Below are 23,546 nucleotides of genomic sequence, written 5' to 3' on the forward strand. Positions count from 1 at the left end.
GCTAAATCCCTCACAATGAGGCTTGATAAGCAATTGCTACACCCAGAGAAGACCCAAACTTCAGTGCATACTGCTAAACACTGCTGGAAGGATATGCTGAAAATATATCAGAATTCTATGTGTAGTGCATAGCTGTCATCCTAGCAATGTGGGAGACCTAAGAAGGAAGATGTCTGTCTGAGGCCAGGGCCAGGATGAAAGGGATGATATCCATTAAGATGCACTGTATTTATAAACTGATTTGTTGAACTGTAACCTACTTCTACAATTACTTAACGATAATAAAAATAAATTTAACAAAGAGGATTAGGGGTGTGGTAGAACATTTGATCATACACAATGTCTGGACTCCAATACATACAGAATGGCAAGGAAAACAAGAGGGGATCAAAGAGAGATACAACTGAACAATTTGAAAACATAATTATATTCTATCTTCTCATCTATCAAAACTTAATACCATGTATTGAGTCTTTAGCAGATACAAAGGAGAACGCTGAAACTGCTAGACATACTATGGCTCTGAGGACAATAACCTTCTAACTTGGGCATTATGATGGATTTTCCTGGACTTTTCACTACAATACAAGAATTTATTTTAAAAATAATGTTAAAAAAAAAAGAGGGAAGGCCTGTAAGCCTGAAAGACAGGGAATCATGTGAAGGACAAGTAGAAAGAGAAAGAAGAAAAGAGGACTTAAAATGTAAATGGTGGGGCTGGGAATATGGCCTAGAGGCAAGAGTGCTTGCCTCCTACACATGAAGCTCTTGGTTCGATTCCCCAGCACCACATATATAGAAAACGGCCAGAAGGGGCGCTGTGGCTCAGGTGGCAGAGTGCTAGCCTCGAGCGGGAAGAAGCCAGGGATGGTGCTCAGGCCCTGAGTCCAAGCACAGGACTGGCCAAAAAAAAAAAAAGAAAGAAAATGTAAATGGTGAAGGCTGGGAATATGGCCTAGTGATAGAGTGCTTGCCTTGCATACATGAAGCCCTGGGTTCAATTCCTCAGTACCACATAAACAGAAAAAGCTGGAAGTGGCACTGTGGGTCAAGGGGTAGAGCTAGCCTTAGGCAAAAAGAAGCCAGGGACAGTACTCAGGCCCTGAGTCCAAGCCCCAGGACTGGCAAAAAAAAAAAAAAAAAAAGGACAAAAGGGGGAGGGGAGGAATGAGGGAGGAGGTAACAAACAGTACAAGAAATGTATCCAATGCCTAATGTATGAAACTGTAACCTCGCTGTAATTCAGGTTGATAATTAAAAAAATTTTTAAAAAAGAAAAAAGTGAACAGTGAACTACAATACTACAATGATGAAATTGCCAAGAGGGCACACAGACCTCATAGGTCTTTCAAGAGCAAACCTAGGGCAACTCTTTACAAATATGATATTGGAGGTAAAAATGCTCTGAATTCAACCCTTTGGATTTTCAAACTTTACTTAAATCAAATATGAACACATGATTTAAAAATATCCCCAAACACAAAGAAACAAGTGAATGTAATGAAGTTAACAGGGCTACAAGGACCCCAGGTGGGTAATTCTGAGAGGCAGAGTACAAATGTATAAAAAGGTAAATTGTTGGAATCTGAAAGGTAACCAGGCTATGACAGACAAATTAGAATTATCAGAACAACAACAACAACAAAAAAACTTCTGAAAAGTAAAACTCAAGATTTTTTAAAACTCACTGTTGGAGTCAATATCTTCATGGCTCACATGGCAAATCAAAGACAGATATAACTGAATTCGCAAAATAAAAGAAAGATACAATTAAACAGCAAGAACATGCACACAAGACTTGAAGAATAACAAATATCTAACTAGTGATCCAGAAAAAAAAAGAGCATGTAGACACAGTGGTTTCCAAAAATGATTAAAGAATCATAAGTCAAATGCAGAAAAAGTACTGTATTAGAGTAACAGAATATAAAATTAAAACTTTATACCTAGACACAGTGTAAAAAATGAATACTAAATTCACAGACTGATTATAAAGAAATAAGACATCACCTTTTTTTTTTTTTTTTTTTGCCAGCCCTGGGGCTTCAACTCAGGTTCTGGGCATTGTCCTTGAGCTTCTTTTGCTCAAGGCTAGCACTCTACCACTTGAGCCACAGTGCCCTGTGGTATTGAGGAATCAAACTCAGGGGGGCCTCATGCATGCTAGGCAAACACTCTACCACTAAGCCACATTCCCAGCCTTTTAAGAACAAAGTTTCATCTGGACTTTTTTTTTTTGCCAGCCCTGGGGCTTGAACAATATCATCTCTTAAAAAAAAAAGAACAGCTAACTAACAACATTCCAGAGCTGCCTAGGACCAACTGTTAATTTTTCAGCAACTTTGCATAAATAAAAGCACGGCATAAATAAAAACATACTGCAGGCGCAGTGGCTACCAGCTACTCAGGAGTAGAGAACTGGATATCATACTATGGTACCAGTCTGAGCAAAACATTTGTATGATTCTTATCTCAACTATAAGCCAGGCATGCTAGAACACAGCTGTAACTCCAGTTACACAAGAGACAGAGATAGGAAGAGTCCACCCAAATCAGCCACAGGCATAAAGCAGAATGCTCTGTCTGAAAAATGACTAAAACAAAAGGGCTGGGAGTGCAGCTCAAGTGGTAAAGTTCAAATTGCCAAACTTGAAAAAGAAAAATGGATTATAGAATTAAAGTAAGGATGCTGTTTTAAATAAAATAAGGTTATGAGTAGAGAAATATTAAAAGAAGCAATAGATCATTAAAACACATCATTTTCTAATTATTTTGCTACATATTTTGATTTCTGTTCTTAAGGTATTTGTCTCTAGTGCACTAACATGTTGGAAATATTTCAACTTCCCAACTCTAATTATTATTGGCATTAAATGACATGATATTTTAATAGCATAGAGATGAGTAAGCATTGAAAGTTTTTATTTCCCCCAGAGTAGAAGTTGATCATTTACTAGCATAAACCTAGGTCAAACCAACAACAGACTTCACAATAGAAAATAATTTTCATAGCACTGAGAGGAGACAGGTGGCAACCTAGAATTTTATAATCAGAAGAAAACATTTTCTATAATGAGAACAACAACTAAAAGTTCTATAGATCAACAGAAACTGAATTTACTAAGAAAAATCTTTCAATAGATGAACTCCCACAGGGTTGCCTCAGAAATAAGGAAAGTGAATTCAAGAAATTATTGTAGTACATTTCACATAAAATTTAATTTTAAAATGTTAAGTTGTAGTGAGTCCGGATAACTGCAGGCTAGTCTGCATTACAGGCTCACGCCTATAAGCCAAGCTACTCAGTAAGCTGAGATCTGAAAAGTCAGCCCAGAGAGGATAGTCCTTGAGACTAACAAATTAACTAGCAAAAACACCAGAAGTGAAGCTGTTTATCGATAGAGTGTAGTCTTGAGGCAAAAAGCTAAGGGACAATACCCAGGCCCTGAGTTCAAGCTCCCATATCAGCAGGCCTGAGTGCATGCATGCATGCATGCATGCGTGCGTGCACACACACATACACAAACATACACACACACAAAAGGTTTTATATTTTTATAAAAATTCTTACACTTGGAATTTTTAAAGATAACTTCTTTAAAATTGTTCACAGAATGAAAAAGAAATTAAAATGGAAAATACTGCACATTAATGTTTGGGAAGTATAGTTAAAAACTAGTACTTGGTGGAGACTCCTTGACCCTGGCTGAGATTATCAAGATTCTGGAGAGATGGAAGTGTGGTAGATCCAGAACCAAAATTATCTTGGGCCATTTTAGGTCATTTAAAACCCATTGCTTCCATTTATTTTTGTAACTGATCTAATATTCTTGTTATTTACAGATAAACTTCTCAGAATGTATCATTAAGCTCAGCAGACATCAAGGTTCTACCAACCCTAAATCTAAGAATGGTATAAAATAACAAATGAAACCTGCAGAAGAGGTTTCCCCCTCTATTCTGCCCCATGCTCACCATGATTGAAAATGACTGATGTATGACTTCCTTTTGTTCTGGGGCTATAAAAGTTCATGTAACCACTTCCACTGTGGAAAATGTATTTCAAGGTAACCTAAATTCTTGTTCCAGAGCCATATTTGGTTTAGAATAAATTATTTTCTTTCCTTTAAGGCAGAATTGTTATTTTACATCAAGATGGACAAAAGGTAACCACCAAAACCCAATGAAAACAACATTCTCAATGGTGAATTATTAGAATTAGACCCTTTATAAATAGGAACATAATTGATTTATTGCTGTTTCTACTGACACAGTACCAAAAACTCAGGAGGAAAAAAGACAGGAAAGATAAATGTTGTTGTTCACAAATGATATGACTATGTACATAAATGGACCTTCATAGAGAAATTACTGGAATAACCGTAACAAAGTGACTAGAAGTAATATCAGCATGGTAGTTCAAACTGCATGTTTATATTATCAGCCACAATTAAGAAATATGCTATATTACTTACACTACTAAACATACTATACTACTTATAGGAGCAACAAAAATATAAAGGAACTAGGAATAAACCAAACAAATAGTTAGACATTTAACAAAAATGTATCAATACTTTAAAAGCATTAAAGAAGCCAGGCACCAGTGGCTCACGCTGTAATTCTAGCTTCTCGGAAGGCTGAGATCTAAAGTCAAGCCCCTACAGCTGACAAAAGTAAAATGAAAAATAAAAGTATTAAAGAAAGCCTAACTACCCCAAGTTTATGTATCAAGATATTATATTATCCATAGATTCAACAGAATTTCAATATAAATCCCAATCACTTTTCAAAAAAATGTAAGTTTGATTCTTGCCAAGATGTATAGGAAACACGTTTAAAAAATGTTAGTACTTAACAAATTGTAGTGTTTCCGAAAATACCAACAAACTGATCCAAGGGAGAGAAATGCACCATCTTCCTCATGAGTATATGGTGTTTGATAGGGCAGATTATTAGAGAGCATAGACAACTCCATAACATGTGCTAGAACTGGTTTTCTACATAGGAAAAAGTTTAAATTGGGCCCTTACCTCATACCATCTTTAAATAATTCCAGATGTTAAAAAATAGTTGAGTGTTAGAAAAAACTTCTAAAACGTACAAAAAGATGTATACACATCTGTATATTCCTGGAGTACAGGAAAACATACTAAATGAGATGCAAAAGAAGTGAACATTAAAGCAATCTGACCTTGTTAAAATTAAATATTTCCATATGCATCAAAAGGAGCCATAAAGTAAAAATGTCACTGGGAAAAGATATCAATGGTAATAGACTCTTATCTCCATATTATAAGAAGGCCTCTGAAAGGAAACTTTAAAAGACATAAACAGCATTTCAGAGAGGAAGTAGCATAGCTGATCGCCAACATACATGCTGGTATCATGCTAATCACTGACATGTCAAGTTGGGTGACGATTACAATCAATGTCATGCACTTACTACACACACAATCTGGTTAGAAAATAGAGCAATAGGAACTTTTTGCATAGGATGATAGGTGTCTCAGTCTATTAAACAATATAAAGCCGAATGTATAAATGTATACATTTCATTCACACATATACAATCAAAGGAAGCACTCCTCTGCATGTGGTCATCATAACAACAATGTTGCTATCACCTGATGCCTACTAGAAATTCTGATTTTTTTTGGTGGGGGGATGATTACAAAGAGTAATAAAGATGATGACTATGATTATTCATCTATGGAACTATCACAGTGAAACCCTCACATTGTATAATGCACACTAGTAAAAATAACAAAGATAACTCCAATTTTTAGGTCCACTCCAGACCTACTGAATGAGAATCTCTGCAACAGGGTCCAGAAATCATTAACTGTATCGAATGCAAAAATCTCCAAATTCCTGAATCTTATAGATTAATAAAGGGATTTCTTATTTTAATTTTTTTGCTGGTCCTGGGGCTTGAACTCAGGGCCTGGGCGCTGTCACTGAGCCTCTTTGTGCTCAAGGCTAGAGTTCTATCAGTTGAGCCACAGCGCCACTTCCAGCTTTTTCTGCGTAGTTGACTGGAGATAAGAGTTTTATGAACTTTTCTGCCTGGTCTAGCTTTGAACAATGATCCACAGATCTCAGCTTCCTGAGTAACTAGGATTATAGGCATGAGGCACCAGCACCAGGCTTAGAAAGGGAATTTTGGATTTTATAGAGACTCATTAATTAGATACTGTGAGCAAAGAAACAGACCAATCAATCTTCTTAAAGAGTCCTGTAAGGTAGGTGCTTGGCAAAGAAAAGGCAAACAAGTTTATGTATAAGCCATTTGAATAATTTGATAATACTAAAATAGAGCTGATTTTTATACTATGTTTTATAATTCTATTCACAAGAGTTAAATAAAATAACATTATTATGAACAGCAGAATAGAAAAAATACTTAAATCACCTTTTTGTCTGGAAGCATTGGCAAACATGCAAAAACAAACAGTGAGTCAGAGTTCGCTTCCACATTACCCTTGAAAGTAACTAGCTCTTTAGTAAGGACCATATTGTATGGTGGTGCTTGAACTCAGGGCCTTGTGCTAGCTAGATTGGTACTGTATAGATGAACTACATTTTCACTCTTTTTTCTACTGGCTATTTTGAGATACAGTTATGCTTTTTGCCTGGACCTGAGCCTGAACCACAATCTGCCTATCACAGCTGGGATGATAGGCATATACCATCAGGCCCAGCCTTTCCTGTTTAGAAAAAGTCCAATGTACTTTTCTATTGGGGCCGGCCTGGAGTACAGTCCTCCTGATAACAGCTTTCCATGTGGCTGGGATGGCAGGTCTATGACTATTTGGCCCCAGGCTGGCCTTGAACTTTAATCCTCTAGATTCTCAGCCTCCCAAGTAGTTAAGATTATAGATAGGTGTGTGGCTGATGTAGTGCATTCTTTAGGGTAGAGGAAAAGTATAGTCATTATAATACAAGAAAGGATATTATCAAGGAAAGTCTAAAGTTTCTCCTTGAATATAAGTTAATGTAAACAAACATACTGTCCTTAGAGACTACCTTATAAAATTATTTTTTCTTTCACAAAGAACTATTTCCCTTCCCAGACATCCTATGGGTGTATGTTTTCACTTTAATTTTTAAAATTTGATTCACTGTTATATTCACCCAACACCTAGAATAATGACTGACTCCTAGTATGGACATAGTACATACCTATCATTGAATGAATCCATATGCTTATTGTGCATTTATTATATAGTAGGCACAGGGGAAATCTCAAACCAAGTAAGTTATAGTTGCCATTTATACAGAGCCAACATAAATCATTAAATCAAAAGTGTCTTTCTTCCTGAACAATTCAATTCAACCCTATTAGATAGAGCCCAACAGAATAAGCAATAGGGAAGGGAGGTGGAGGAGCTGGGAGGAGGGACTGATGGCCCCTAAAAGGGATCATGCACTAGTGAAATAGCTGAGACCAGGGCTGGGACAAGAAAAGCACATTAACCCAGAACACCTTTTGGTAGTGAAGAGTACAAAAAGACAGAGAAGACCATGTCAAAAAGATATAAAACCAGATTAAAAGGAAACTCACAAAAATGTAAGTATGAAAATACATGATAAGTATAAGACTACTGTCGACATATTGTCTAATATCAACATTACATTTAAAGCCCTAGGCGAACTTTCTTGGGCATGGCCACGTGGCTACTGTATATGTTCTTGATACATTGTATATATGTCTACCTGACCTAGAGAAGGTATAGAAAAGATATCACAAGAAATGTACACACTGCCCTACTATGTAACTGTACCCTTTTTGCACAACACCTTGTCAAAAAATTTGTGTTCAATTAATAAATAAATTAGATAAAAAAAGAAAATACATGATAAGGAGTACAAACCATTGAAAAGATATCTACTCCTGAGTCTTTAATGGCAAAATAAACAAGAATAAAGTCAAATTTGAAGAATAATGGAATGCTTACATTTATGTCAAAGGACTACCCAATAAAATACTTAATTACAAAGAGGAAAGAAAGGAACTATATAGTAGCAAAGCATGGCAGACACCAGTTGAATCAAGCCACTAGAGTGAACAATAGCAACAACAATACAATAAAATTCACCAAGATGAAGTGGTATGGTGCAAGGAGAGAGCTCATCAGCCCTTCTGTGACATTACTGAATCTCATCATGAGAAAATGGCCCAACAAACTTAACTGGGGCCAAATATCTACAAAATAATGGGTCTGATGTCTTCACAACCTTCAAGTTCATGAAAGTCAAGGGAAGAACCAGGAATTATTTCTAGCTGAAGGAGACTAAGACAAGACAAGTAATTATTACATTTATTTGAGGCTGGATCTTTTTGCTATAAGAATAAAGGGCATTCCTCACTCACTCAGGAAAACTGGAATAGGATCTGAAGATGCAGGCTTAGTAATTCGCCAAGGTCAATTTTTTTTTTTTTTTGCACTCCTGGGGCTTGAACTCAGGGCCTGAGCACTGTCCCTGCCTTTTTGCTCAAGGCTAGCACTCTGCCAACATGAGCCTTTTCTATATATGTGGTGCTGAGGAATTGAACCTAGGGCTTCATGTATAAGAGGCAAATACTCTTGCCACTAGGCCATATCCCCAGCCCCTCAATTCTTGAGTTTGAAGGTTTTATTGTGGGTATAGAAGTAAAAGTCCTTGTTTGCAGAAAATAAACATTATTCAGAGTATCAGAACATCAACTTCCTTTGCAAATGGCTCAGAAAAGAAAAAAAAACGCTTAAGTTTGGGATTTTCATAGAAATTTGAGATTACTATCAAAGCTTTCATAGGATAAATGCTTGTATTTGGAAGCATCTTATGCCTCAATCTACTTGTCTAAAGAATACTAAAAGAACATCTAAATCAGAGGACTCCAAAAAGTGCCCTCTGACTATGGAAGTTCACCCTAGTTGGCTGTCTCCTGAATGGTCCATATTAAGAGTATGGACAGATCTATTCCATACCATATTCTGCTAAGAGAAATCTAAACACTATCCCCAAAGGAACCAAGCCTTTATCACATAAATTAGACTTACAAGCTAAATCAAGAATTCCTTTTTTTCTGTATTTTTTTTTTTTAGTGGTACTAGTGTTTGAAATAAGGGTCTAACGTTTGCATAGGCAGGCTCTCAACCACTTGAGCTGTCCTCTCCACCCCTTTTAGCTTTGGTTTGTTTGTTTTTTTTTTGGCCAGTCCTGGGCCTTGGACTCAGGGCCTGAGCACTGTCCCTGGCTTCTTCCCGCTCAAGGCTAGCACTCTGCCACTTGAGCCACAGCGCCGCTTCTGGCCGTTTTCTGTATATGTGGTGCTGGGGAATCGAACCTAGGGCCTCGTGTATCCGAGGCAGGCACTCTTGCCACTAGGCTATATCCCCAGCCCCAGCTTTGGTTTGTTTTTCAGATAGGGCCTCCTACTTTTACCCAGGGCTATCCTCAAACTGTAATCCTCCTCCTACTGCCTCCACTCTACTTGGTATAGCTCAGATAACAGACATGCAGCTTGATTTTTGAGATCAGGTCTTGCAAAGTTTGGGAGGAAGAGAAGTAGTTGCTTTAGATTATGATCCTCCAATATATGCTTTGAGTTCCTAGGATTACAGGTGAGCATTGTCACTCATGGCTCCAAGTGACATAAACGTAAGCAGTGGTTTGATTTAAAAAAAATGTCAAGTAAAATTGCATTTGAATATATCATTGATAAACAAGGCAAGCAGACAGAACAAGAACTCAATTCTTCTCCCAAGTAAAACATTTCATCTTTATTGTAGAAGATACCTGTAAACTTGTAATATGACCTAAGGGTATATTTGATAACTTTTATATGGCTTATTTGAAAAAAGAAAAGGTTGTTCTCCTTGATCAGATCTATTGCAGAAACAATTTTTTTTACATATATTCACCATGACAATTTATATAAGAAGTTCAGCTTTCAAAAACAGAAAACACTGTTGTTTGAAGCATCCTTGGTCCTCAGAGCCTGCTTGGGGGTGGGATGAGGGGCCAAAAAAAGAGTTGCAATGCCCACTATAAGAAGTAGAGACTGTGTGCATGGCTCAAGTGCTGCAGTTCCTGCCTAACATGAGCAAGGTCCTGGGTTCAAACCACAGTATTGTCAAAAAAGGAAGGAAGGGAGGGAGGGAGGGAGGGAAAAAGAGGGGAGATAGGACGTAGGAATAGGAAGACAATGGGCAAAGAAGATGGCATGAGGGAAGAGGATCGGATACAATACCTGCAAGTACCACATTTTGTTTTGTTTTGTTTTGTTTCTCCTGAAAGCACAGTGGAGTAATCTGGAGTGAGAGCTAGGAATTGTGCTTTGTTTTGTTTGCTTTCTTCTTTTTTCTTTCTTTTTAAAGTTCCCCGAAAAGATGTGTAGTATTCTATGAAAACTCACAAAGGGCTGTTTTTTACAGACAGTTCAATGTTCATTTAACATATACCCAGATCTGGCCTTAAAAAGAAAAGTACTTATACTTCCTCCCATTAAGATAAGAAGCATTAAAAAAATAATCTTGGAAGATAGACAGAATGAAGGATTGTATTTGAAACAGGAAGGGGCGGGGAAGGCTTTAGGAAAGCTCTCTCAAAACAGCTGTGTAGGGAGAACTTCAAACTCAGAGGCCAGAAACAAAAAACAAAATGAAACAAAACAAAAACCACCATAAAAATCATCTATCCAAGACTTGAAAAGCATACTGATGCTCCTGAGTCTGTCCTACCTGTCCTAGACTCAAATATTCTCAACTATTTTCAGTTCATGTATTCTGATTTTAGATTCTGGTAAACTGGGAGAATCTTGACTGCCAAAAGGCCAGAGCAGCTTCTTCAACTACAGGATATCAGCTACAGAGCAAGTATCATGCCACCTAAGGTCCTATCCAATACTATCCTACCTCCTACCCTGAGTGGAACACTGTAGTACCCAAGCACTCAAAGAATCACCACTACCCTAAGATGTATTTGCATCTCTGCTGTTAAAAACCTGATAGACAACCAAGTTGTTTTCTTAATTTTTTTTTTAGCAACTTTACTATAAGATTTTTCACATGCTGGTTAATGCCAAGGAAAACCACTTCCACAGTCATGTATATTCTTGCTGTTCAAATGAAAAAATAATCCTAAAATTATGTTTGCATCTGATTTATGTAAAATATAATCTTAACCCATCCCCCAAAGATAGGTTGGTGGTACTTACAAAAGTTTGGGGGAAGAGAGATTTTAATTGCCATTTTCCCCCTACACACTATAAATGTAGAAGCAGGAGAAATACAGGGACCTGGGATACTCAGGACTGGAGTCTAAGAGGAAGCAAACAAAAGGATGACCTATAGAATTCTGTTGGGAGTGAACAAGTGAGCTGCTCACTTGTCTACTTTATCTCAGCAAATATTCACTCAAGATTGCTCTGTTGGTCCTAAAGCTATTAAGATAAGTGCCCTAGAGGATTTATTTTTCCCTAAATCTGGCTTTTTAAAATTGCATTTGTAAAAGCAAGCATTACTTTGTTACTAAGAAAAGAATATGTAAAAACAATAAATGAGAAATCCCTGACTCATCTATCACTTCATGTCTTAGTTTACAGGTCTGGAAAATGGGTAGTGTGACCTATTATATACAAGTATTTATACTCATGTCTATAACAGAAATTTATTAACCACTCAAAAGTTTTGCCCATATAGCAGTTACTGTGCTAATTGTTTCATATATATATATACATATATATATATATATCAACTCATCATCAAAAGGAGGATATCCTACCATATTAAAAGACATCCCATTTCCGTGAATCTATAGTAATGTTTCCAAAGTCACGTGGGCACTAAGTACCAATGCCACATTTGACATAAAGGTCTACTTTGTGAATCTGTCTTTTTCCATATTCACTGACCAAGTGAGATGGAAGCTTCTAAGAACCTAATTCAGACTCTGTCAAGAGACTATGGGTTAAAGGAGAGGAAACTCAAGAATTGAACATTGAGGGAAAGTTATGATAGAACCCAGAAGGCAAATTCTTCTTTATAAAAAGCTGGACTTGAAATCTATGAAAAAGCCAGGTGAGGTGACTCATGCCTATAATCCAAGCTATCTAAGTGGCTAAAATGGGGAGAATCAAAGTTTGTGAACAGCCCATGCAAAAAAAAAGTCTGCAAGACCAATCTCAACTAATAGCTGGGCATGGTGGTACATGCCTGCCATCTTAGCTACAACAGGAAGAGTAGACAGGAAGAGCATAGTCCAGGCTGGCACAGAGCAAAAAGCAAGACCCTAACCCAAAAATAACCAGAGCAAAAAAAGCATACAGGTGTGGGTCAAGTAGTAGAGTACCAGGGTAGGAATGTGGCTTAGTGGTAGAGTGCTTGCCTAGCATGCATGAAACCCTGGGTTCAATTTCTCCGTACCACATAAACAGAAAAAACTAGAAGTGGTGCTGTGGCTCAAGAGGTAGAGTTCTAGCTTTGAGCAAACAGAAGCCAGGGACAGTGCTCAGGCCCTGAGTCCAAAGCTCCAGGCCTGGCAAAAAAAAAAAAAGTAGTAGAGTACCTGGCTAGAGAGCATTAGGCCCATAGTTCAAATCCTAGTTTTAAAAATAATCCTAGTACAAAAATAAAATCCTATGTGATTTAAAATTAAGTGCAAAATATACACATTCAGCAGGCTCTTATCTATGTAAAAATGCAAGGTAGAATACTAACAGAGTATATCATATGGGAAACTATAATAATTTATTTCTTCTTTTTGCTTTTCTAGAAAGACAGTGTTTTCTAAAATTCACACATATCTATTTTTTAATGAGGGAAATTATATTCCTCCTTTGTAAAACTTTTATTTTACAAAGAAAAAAGTGGGAGAGTACCACTATAGATTGTTTCCTAGGGTTGAGTATATTCTTTCTAGTAGAGCACTATTATTACACTAAAGACTTCAAATTGAATCCTTTTTATTCCCCCCCGCCCCCGTTTCAGGTAACAAAAACCCATGGCTTAATCCAAAGCACAATGAATCTAAGAAAAAAAGGTAATTTCAATACATAAAATGATTACTTAAGTACACAGCACACAATAATCACAAAAGAAGGAAACATTATACTTACTTATGATTTACATCAACCTAAAGCCCAAGATAAACTAGCAATATATCTAAGAATTGCATCTGTGCCTACTGAGATCAAATCAAACATTCTTCCTATTGTACCATGGCTGTGTCCCTGGTGGAAATAAAAATTATTATATTAAGCTACCTGTCATCCATCCTCACTCCCTGGAAATGAACGGCAAACGTCTAGTGCACAAGTTTCAGACATTTGTTTTGTAAACTTCTACCTTCAGATCCTGAACATTATCAGGTGTTCTTATAATTTATGGAACAGGAAAAATAATCCAAAATCACAGCTTCCATTCTCCTCACCCTTTACCCCCAAATTTTCCTTTAGCAAATATTTTCTGTATATGTGGTGCTGGGGAATCGAACCGAGGACTTCATGTATACGAGGCAAGCGCTCTTGTCACTAGGCCATATCCCCAGCCCCCTTTAGCAAATATTATAGAGTATAAACCCTAAAAAAAAATCCATGTGGTGAGGATGCATGCTATCATAAGCAACTCCCTTACACCTGAAAGCAAGAGAACAAACCTAATTTTGAGATAAACTTTGTTTGCAACTTTTTAAACTTATATTTTTATTATACTTATTTAAGTAGTTGTACAAAGGGGTCACCATTCAACAAATCAGTTTATAAATAAACACATTCTATTGCCCTTTTCATTATACTCCCCTGTATGCAGCTTAGAGACAAGTGCATAAAGCACTATTTGAGCCCTACTGGATGAGATGGTTCATGCCTGTAACCCCAGCTACTCTATGAGGTGGAGAGCAGGAAGACTTTGGTTAGAGGCTAGCCCAGGCAAAATGTTAGCAAGACTTGACCTCAACAAACAAGCTGGGCATGACCTTGCCCATCTGTGATTCCAGTTACCCAACGAAGATCACAGGCTGGAGTATTATGCTCTAAATCCAGTCCCCAGCAAAAAGTGAGATCCTATGTGAAAAACAGTTTAAAACATAAAGGGGATAGAGTCTTGGTTCATGTTGAAAGCACCTATCTAGTGAGAACCAGGCCTTGAGCTCAAACCCATCAACTGAAAAAAACAAAATAAAACAAATAAATTACCTGGGCTAAGGAGGAAGAGAGAAGGTGAGCCAACATTCAGTTTTAACATTTCTTTTGTATATTAAAAAAAAACTAGGCTGGGCACCAATGACTCACACCTATAATCCCTGCTACTCAGATGGCTGAGATCTGAGGATCTTGGTTCAAAGCCACCCCCCAGGCAGGAAAGTCTGTGATACTCATGTCCAATTAACCACCAAAAAGCCGGAAGTGGAATTGGGGCTCAAAATAGTAATGGAAGCAGCTCAGGGACACTTTCCAGACACTGAGTTCAAGCCTCATCACTGGCAAAAAAAAAACAAAAAAAAACAAAAACAGAAAACTAGGTGCTAGGTGCCATTGGATCACACCTGTAATTCTAGAGGATCATGATTCAAGGACCACTGTGGCAGGAAAGTCCAAGATACTTCATCTCTAATTAATCAGCAAAATGTCAGGATGGAGGTGTGGTTCAAGTGGTAGAGTATAAGCTATGAGTAAGAAAGCTATGCAAAAGTGAAAGGCCATGAGTTCAAGGGCCCCTTGTAGTAGGGGAAGAAAGAAAAGGGAGGGAGCAAGAAAAGAAGGGTTTACCTTTTAATTTCCAAATTCTCCTCTCCTGTTCACTTATTCTCCCACTGGGGGTAGGAGCAAGGCAGGAGTGAATAGTGGCTTTCTTTAAGATATCATGCTTCCTAGGTATAGTCAGCTAAACTGCTCCTCTCAGGAGGGCTGAGGATGGAAAACTAGGACACCTTGCAAAACTGATAGCTAACTAGATAGAACTTCCCATAGCATATACCATGGGCATCTGTCTGCCTCCTCTCTTCAGTTTTAGCCCTTTCTTAGTTTATGCAGGGGGAGTAGTGGAGCTTTGAACTGAATGACAAGGATACCACTGATTTTTCACTAAATAACTAAACATGCAACTGGGAAGGAAGAAAGGAACAAGGGCAGGAAAGTTACTTCTATCATGACCACACTTTCTTTGAAAGGACTTAAGAGATCAGTGTTACATTTGGAATTAAGGCTCATAACCTTGACTTTTATAATTTAAGTTTTCAGAGTTGGGAAAGAGGGAGCCAAAAAAGGAGGAGAAAATTCCTGATATGGCAGAAAATTAACTCCTGAGAAACCACCAAAGAAAGGAGTAGCCTGCCTGATCTTACATTTATTTAAATAAATCACCTTTTATCAGTGCCTGAAAAAAACAGCAGCATTCTTTTTATCTTTCAAGGCAGAAAATTACAGGATGATATATACCAGAAAATAACAAAAATAGTATGGTTGTTCCAAAGCAAATATTCAAAAATCCAATGAAACTGTCTAGTGCCACCCACTAAAATAATCTCTGTGCATTATTTTCTTTGAGTCATTTTTAAAATAAGCAGGCAGCTATCCATTTATGGGCACTGTCAAGATGAGTTTGCCACAAAAGCCACTTATATTTTTAGAAGCCAAAGTCTTGACAAATCAGTTCCTAAGAACATAATTTGTGATATATCGAAGAAAGCCTGAAAACACATAGCTTGGTTAAACAGGCTTCCGTATCTTTTTGTAATCTTTCCAAACCTAAGTCTGTGGGAAGAGTACCCATAAATTTAAGTTGAAACTGAAACACTGAGAACATTTCCAATTTAAAATACATTAAAATGTGGTCTTTGAGAGGAAATGAAAATGGCTTTTTAAGTATATGAAAAGTTGTTCATCATCACTCAGATGAGAAATGTGAATTAAAAATGAGATCCATTTCCCCCACCAGACTTGGGGGGTGGGGGGAGAAGGGATGGGAAGAGGGAAGAAGGAGGAGATCATAATTCTATCCTAGTAATTCCTCTTACAGACATGGTCATCCATGAACACAGAATTACCTATAAGGTTTTTTGTTTGAGTGTTATTGGTGGCCTAGAGGAAATGTCACTCGAAATCATCTCACATAGCATTACTTTTTTCAAAAAATTAAGGGAGTGGGAACATGGTCCTATATGGCTCAGAAATCAGGAGCTGCTAACTATAAAGAAAACATTAAATAATCTTAATCAGGTTAATTTCAGATTCTTGCAATATACTGCCCTGTTCAGGTGGCACAACACAGCTGTACTAGTGAAGGGTCATTATTGTAAGATACTTTTGGCCCTTTAATGTCCAAAACCTCTTCCTGGAGGTTCACCATGGACCTAAATTTTACTTTGTAATAAACAATGTTTTAGAAAAAAATCTCATTTATTTCTTGCAAAAACCGATCACATATAAATGTAACTATAACTCTGAAAAACAGGACTGCATTATGCTGCAGACTTAATACAGAATGCAAGCATGTTCCCCATGTCTTCTCTAGCAAGTCCTGCCAAATGGGTGTCTGAAATGTCCTATTGAAACAGGTGGTGTCTGAACAGAATTGGATTTCTGCCTATAGAAACCCTGTCTTTAACAACTGCTGTGGTGAGTTTTAATTTTCAGTCCTAAAAATTAACTGCTTGCCAGTCATTCAGAAATAGACTGAACAACATGTTTAGTCTTTACCCTGTGAAACTGAGAGAGGGGGAAAGGGAAGAATGGAGCAGGGAGGGAGGGAGAAAGGGGGGAGGGGGGAGGGAAAGAAGGAAGGAAGGAAGGAAGGAAGGAAGGAAGGAAGGAAGGAAGGAAGGAAGGAAGGAAGGAAGGAAGGGAGGGAGGGAGGGAGGGAGGGAGGGAGGGAGGGAGGGAGGGAGGGAGGGAGGGAGGGAGGGAGGGAGGGAGGGAAAGCAAAACAAACTACTTGATTTCTAGGCCAGAAAGAAGCAGCTATAAAATAAACTCAATTGTCTAAAAGATGATTATTCAAGCTGCTTTCTTCATAGCAGCACAGGATGCTGGGCATAATATATGTAAAACTATTTAGTATAGTTTCAAAAGATTTTAATTAATATGCTAAAATGAAGATTTAAATCTTGAAAAGTAATATTCCAAATAAATCTAAAGTTACACTTCATATAAACCTCCAGATTGTGAACTTCTTGAAGAAAGACACCATGGGCTAACCTTCAGACACAACTGAAGTGCATCAATGGGCTGGCCACTCCTGTGAATAAATCTTGAATATCTAACACCAAACCTTTCTCCCTCTATACTTAATGCTTGACATAAAGGTAAGCAAGCATCTGTTCTAAACCACTGAGCAAAGGGAGAAGACCCATGGCACTGAGTGATTGATCTCTTCTATGCATAACCAGGGTCATGAATTTCCTCTAAGGAAAACTGTCACATCTACTTCATGGCTAATAAACTTAAATTTGGTACAATGCAATCACCTCCCAAACAACCCAGCTTGAAAACAACAGAGATGAGGTTTTGAACTTAGTCTGCCTGAGTTTGATAAGTCTTTACCAATAGCATTGCACTCCCTCTTAACCAGAAATACAGAGAAATTACAACAAATTTTAGTCATATGTAGTTACTAACACATCTTCTTTGCTTTGCTAATAGCCAAAAGTAAAGCTCACCATCTTTTCAACCTAATGATTTGGAGTAAATGAGAACAAACCTTGCTGTGCTGTTCTTCAGTATGAATTCCAGACACGATGAATCAGGTGGTCAATGACTAGAAAGAAAGCCCTCATTCAGTGCGCTCACTAGTCCTCCAATCCTGGCATGGTGATCAACACAATTTAAGAATTGCTATTCCAAATGGAACTATCATTTTATCTTCAAATGAGAAAAAAGCAGGATCTCAGTGGAATAGAGAGGTGCTTCTCCATGGGATATGCTTAGTCCTTTGCTTAAAATCCAAAAGGAAATAGCAAATCACAAACACCATAAGTTTATCATTTACCCATTGGTCCATTAGGAAGGATTACCTCTGCCAAACAAAATAAACAACCTCAAAATAAAGGTACTCTACTCACTTAATAATAAGTAAAAATAATAACAGTTAAAATACATAGAAAGATAAGTATATGTAATAATGAATATAATTCTATAAAAATCTCAAATTGCTCCTTTCCACTATCTTTATTAAGTCCTGATAGGTGAGATCCTAAACCAAATCTACAATTTCCCTAGTAAGCTCCAATGAGATCTCTAACTTAGAGGAAACTACCCTCAGTTTCCTGGAAAAGAAATTATTCTGCATTTCAATAGCTTCAAAAAATAATGCTTAAATACAAATATACCTAACCTACAAAAATCTTATCATTTGAAGCAAAGACAACTTTAATATTAGGGAATAATTAAATGGATGAACACATGGTACATTTCCTACAAGGGGAAAGTATACCAAAATTTCTTTGAGACATTTTCTAAATAAAAATGGCAATGACATTAAAAAAATAAATGCAGCAGGAGAAAAAATATTGTTGCATAGCTATAGTTTACACATTGTAAAGGTGAAAAAAAATCTACTCCTTCTCAAAATTCTTCCGGCAAAAAGTTCTTTGGAATTCTTTTTTTCCTAACATCTGAAAGCATTTTTTTCTAAGATGCTGCCAGCTTTAAAAACTACCTTTGTGATCACTAGAATTAGGCAAGTTCTATTTTAACAGTATTACATACTTTTGGTTTAAAAGAAAGCAAGTGAAAGAGAAGAAACCACAGCCAACATTAAGTGTACTCTACTCGTGCCTCCATCTATGTATAATAATTACACCCAGGACATATGACAGTTTTCATTTACTTTCCTTGAAAGGCAGAACATACATTGTGTCATACATGCAAAATTAAGAAATGAGCAAAACAGAGCCCCAAAACTCAGTTTCTTCCCCCCAAAGTTGTATTTGAAGAGATATAGTCATGAATAGATGTCTAATAAAAGCAAAATGGCTCAAGTCACAGTAACATCAACACTAGCTGCATTAATACCAAGACAATGATGTGAGTTTAAATGTCAGGTTAAAAATAATATACACTGCTGGGTATCAGTGGCTTACATTTGTTATTCTAGCTACTCAGGAACCTGAGATCTGAGGATCAGGGTTCAAAGCCAACCTGGGCAGGAAAATTTCTGAGACTCTTATCTCCAAGTAACTACCAAAAACCTGGAAGTGGCACTATGGCTAAAAGTGGTAGAATTCTTGCCTTGAGCAAAAGAGCTCAGGGACTGAGTTCAAGACCCACAGCTGACAAAACAGTGTGTGTGTGTGTGTGTGTGTGTGTATACATATGTATTTTATATGTACATAAATCAACAATCTAAATAAGTCAAAATGTTTTAATCTATTATTTTTATATAGAAAGTAATTTTCCCATATGAAATGGGAACAATATGACTGTGAATGGATTTTTATTTCATTTTGAAATTCACTATTATCGGTCCCCTAAAGAATCTGAAGCACATGTAAAAAATGTTAATTTGGAGTCTTCCCCCCTTCTTTTTTTTTCTTCTGCCAGTCAGGGCCTGGGCACTGAGCCTGAGCTGCCCCTGAGCCTCTTTGTGCTCAAGGCTAGCATTCAACCACTTGAGACACAGCATCACTTCCATTTTTCTGAATGGTTTACTGGAGATAAGAGTCTTAAGAATTTTTCTGCCTGGGCTGGCTTTGAACCTCAATCCTCAGACCTCAGCCACCAGAGTAGTTAGGATAACAAGTGTGAGCTACCGGCTCCCAGTTCTTTCCCATTTTTAATTTCAGAGTTGTCAAGACACAATTAAAGTCTACTAGGAAAATGCCTGTGGGCTACAAAATGCATTTAAAAGAGAGAGAAGGAAAGTTAGAAGTGAAGGAGCATCATTTTGAGGTAAAGACAGAGTGGAGCCAAAGATAAAATGAAGGCATAAATTCATCAGGAGGCAGTGCTGGCCTGCTGCTCATTATTACTGACCTCTGTCTCTGTTCCTGATCACAAGCAACCTGGAGTACTCTGCGACTAAGTGGTTGTTTTAAAAAAAGTTCTTCTTGTTATCTTTACTCTATGATGCTTAGCAAAAACCTGATATATTCAAGTACCATAATTTACATATTCCAGTTACCACCCAACCATATATTCATGAAGGATAATCAGAGGCACAAGTGCCATCCTCCTGAAAAGGAAAATAATAAGGGTGACTAGGCTTTAAAATGTTATTAAGGACATACCCATAAGTACATAGGTAGCATCAATACTGTGCTCTTGATAATTACTAACAGAATAGGTGATTGTTAAACTATTACATAATACATTCTTAATGTTAAATGAGTTGTGTTACAGAAGCCCATTTCATCAGGAAGATGCATCTCCTCACAGGACACCCTAAGGGGCAGCTCATTCCTGGAGCTGGTCCACCAATAACCTCAGTGCTGACATGCTGATATAATGAAGAATGAAACACAGCAAAAGTACTTCTGTGCTTCAAATGCCATCAGCCATTCAGGAAAAAAAAACCAAGAGCCTGGCAAAACAGGACTTGAGAAGAAATGGGGCCCACATAACATAAAACATTCACATAATTGTATCTATGGATAATTTCCTCATGACAAGCTCCAGAGCATCACAGAGGTTCACAAAGTAGCTGTCCATGAGTCGATAAAAGAACAGATTTCTGCACTACATAGTACCCAACTTGTTCCTATAAAGCCCCCAAGTACAGCTTACTAGTGACATAGGGCATCTTCCTAGATTATAGTCCTACCTATACTTAGAGCAGATGATAATTAATTTAATGAGTATAAGACTATAAAAAAGCTAATTTTAAACTTAAATCACTCTGAATTTCCCACATAAGATAACAAAGCAAGTTCATCTCAAGTGAGGATGATGGACGTACTGACAAGGGTAGTATCTGTCAAGATATCTGAATTCACAGCAAGAAATCATTCCACATGTTCATGTTGGCAAGAAATTCCACTTAAAATTTTCTCCCTACCTATTTAACCACATGGGGAAAAACAACCCGCTCTTGGTTACCATTATCCTTAAAAATTATCTTCTTTTACCTCAACACAATTCAAAAGACAAAAATATATATTTAAATGATGCAAAAATGTTTTATGAGAGTTTCCCTATCAATTATGATCAATATCATGCTGTTAATCTCTCCTTCTTACATCATTATTGTGATCGTCAACGTTTCTTAAAAGTTTCTATAAAATAATATAACAAAGTCCAGACATTATTCTTTTCTTAACTGAGGATGTGTATTGCACATTTATCTTGGGCTTTGTCAAAATAAATCAGAACTGCTTAGATCTGAAGGCTGTTCTAATCATACTCACTTCAAATATTATTGTTTGCTGACCTCTTTATCTGAAGCCACTAAGTATCTACCTCTTTTATCTCCACCAAAACATTAGTAAACATTTTAACACACTAGCAAGGATTTTATAGTAAGGCTTTTCACAAGACAGTCACTTACTCCTCCTGCCTTCAGCAACTTTCTTCGAAAGTCCTCTGTGGGGTTGTTGAAAGTCAGCTTTTCACAGCGGAGGTGATTCACTGGTGGATGGCCTTCAAGATGCAGGAATAAGTCATAATCGAAACGGACTTTCTTAGGTTCTTCCTAGAAGTTAAAACATTAAGACAGAAAACAAGTAGGCAAAATATAAATTTTTAAAGTAAAGATTTAATCATCATAAAGAATAGAAAAAATTTAACAGCTGTAATGTCAAAGCAATCCTGGAAACCAGAAGAACCCTGATTACATGATTACAAAACAAAATGGAGATATGTAATAAATTAGTTTCTCATGTTAAGAAAAACCAGAAAGAAAAAAAAACAACAACCTCATTACCTTCTCTTCAGTCTCTTAAGTGGAGCATCATAACCAACACAGTCACCAATTTCCTTCCTTTTCCCACCTCATGTCCTATACCCAGCACTGACAACAGGCTGCCATCCTCTCTCTCAATCCTTCCTTGAACTCTTGTCTATACTCTTACTATCATAAACTCACTCCTCTATTAGGTCTTCCAGATTTAGGATACATTTTCCTCCATTCCTGAATGCCTCACTCTTGAAAATTATCTATGGAAAACAAAAATCTATCCTTGGTGATAACTGGGCAGCTTCCGATGAATGGCCTTTAGTATAAAAAACTAATCTCACTTGAATGCTACCAGAGTCTTCCCAATCTGGCTCTTGTCTTCTTGTCCTTCCACACCCCTTTTGCCCATCCCTGGTCCAGTGATACATTGCAGCCATTTGTTTTAAGTCAAGTCTGGGTTCTAACCATGCAACCATTACCCTTCATTTCCCACCTCCATACCACCACTGCCACTTCCAGCTTTCCCTAGACATTTCTCACCCACTTTACTCAGGTTTCACTTCAGGAAGCCTTCTCTGAATCCCACTTCCCATTTCTATGGCCTCATCTCTGTTGGATGTATGCTCACTCTTATCCCTGCTACATCTCAGACTGATGGTCTTCATGTCCATGATGGTCTGCTGTACACAGGATTATTGAAAGTAGAACTAATGTTTGAATCATCATTATATCCTTAATAAGTAGTTTACTACCTGCAATAAGTTAACATATAATGTATAATGTGTATGTGGTAAATATTTTCTTGAAGAAACAATGAGGAGGATAGTCCAGACATGGTGGCTCTGGGTTGAAGGTAGAGATCTAGAAGTTTGTGGTTAGAGGATAGCCTGGGCAATAAGTTAGTGAGATGCCCATTTCAACTAGTAAACATGGTGGTTTGTACCTATGATCCCAGCAACATGGGAGGCTGTAAGTAGAGGATTGAAGTCTAAGGCCAATCCCAGGAAACCACAAGATGCAATCTAAAAAATAACTAAAGCAAAAAAGGCTCTTAGTTCAAACTCCAGTGTCACCAAAAAGGAGAAAGAAAAAAATGAACAAGGACAAAACAGCATCATACAGAATACAGGAATTAGAATTTCATACTACCTAGGTTCAACTCTTAAGCCACTGTGCATTTACTGTTCTCTACACACTAATTTTTATCCATCCATGGTGACATGAATTCTGCAGATGCTAAGGATAACTAATATGTCTTATTATACTTATGGCATTTAATCCCCACTGTTCACCACTGAGGCAGCTGTGCACTGTTCTGGTGTTGAATTACTAAGACATAATCAAGCCAAGTGACTCAAAAGTTTTAGCATTTAAAACTGTCAGAATGTAGGCATAACCTAGTAGAAATTCATGGTGTATATGTCCTATTCAAATGTCCCCAAACTGTAGCCACCACTTATTCTCTCATTTGCTTTTTACTCCCACTATAATATGTCATGCATCCTGCTGCTCCCCTCCTTCTTTCAGGATGCCACTTTATTCTGGATTTCATCACAGTTAACTGACCATTCCTTCTCTTCTTTCTTTGCCAATCCTTGGATGCCCTTGATCTGTCTGCAGTTACCCACACACTGGAAATCAATCTCACATCCATGACAGTGGTTCCCATTGGCCTCACCAACCCACGTCTTATTCAATTGCCACATGTATACGTTCTAGAGATTGACCTAT

At 37.4% G+C, this 23,546-nt stretch overlaps 1 protein-coding gene across 2 annotated transcripts in view; it reads right to left on the bottom strand.

The window, feature by feature from the left end:
- Nucleotides 1-23,546, bottom strand: part of Mllt3 (MLLT3 super elongation complex subunit) — a 268,951-nt gene that overhangs the window by 77,122 nt on the left and 168,283 nt on the right. For both annotated transcript variants that reach the window (XM_048357755.1, XM_048357823.1), the window contains exon 4: nucleotides 21,468-21,611. In XM_048357755.1, the coding sequence (XP_048213712.1) occupies nucleotides 21,468-21,611 (144 nt within the window). The remainder of the gene's footprint in view (nucleotides 1-21,467; nucleotides 21,612-23,546) is intronic.

The sequence above is a fragment of the Perognathus longimembris genome, chromosome 1, assembly GCF_023159225.1.
Source record: "Perognathus longimembris pacificus isolate PPM17 chromosome 1, ASM2315922v1, whole genome shotgun sequence".
NCBI lineage: Eukaryota > Metazoa > Chordata > Mammalia > Rodentia > Heteromyidae > Perognathus > Perognathus longimembris.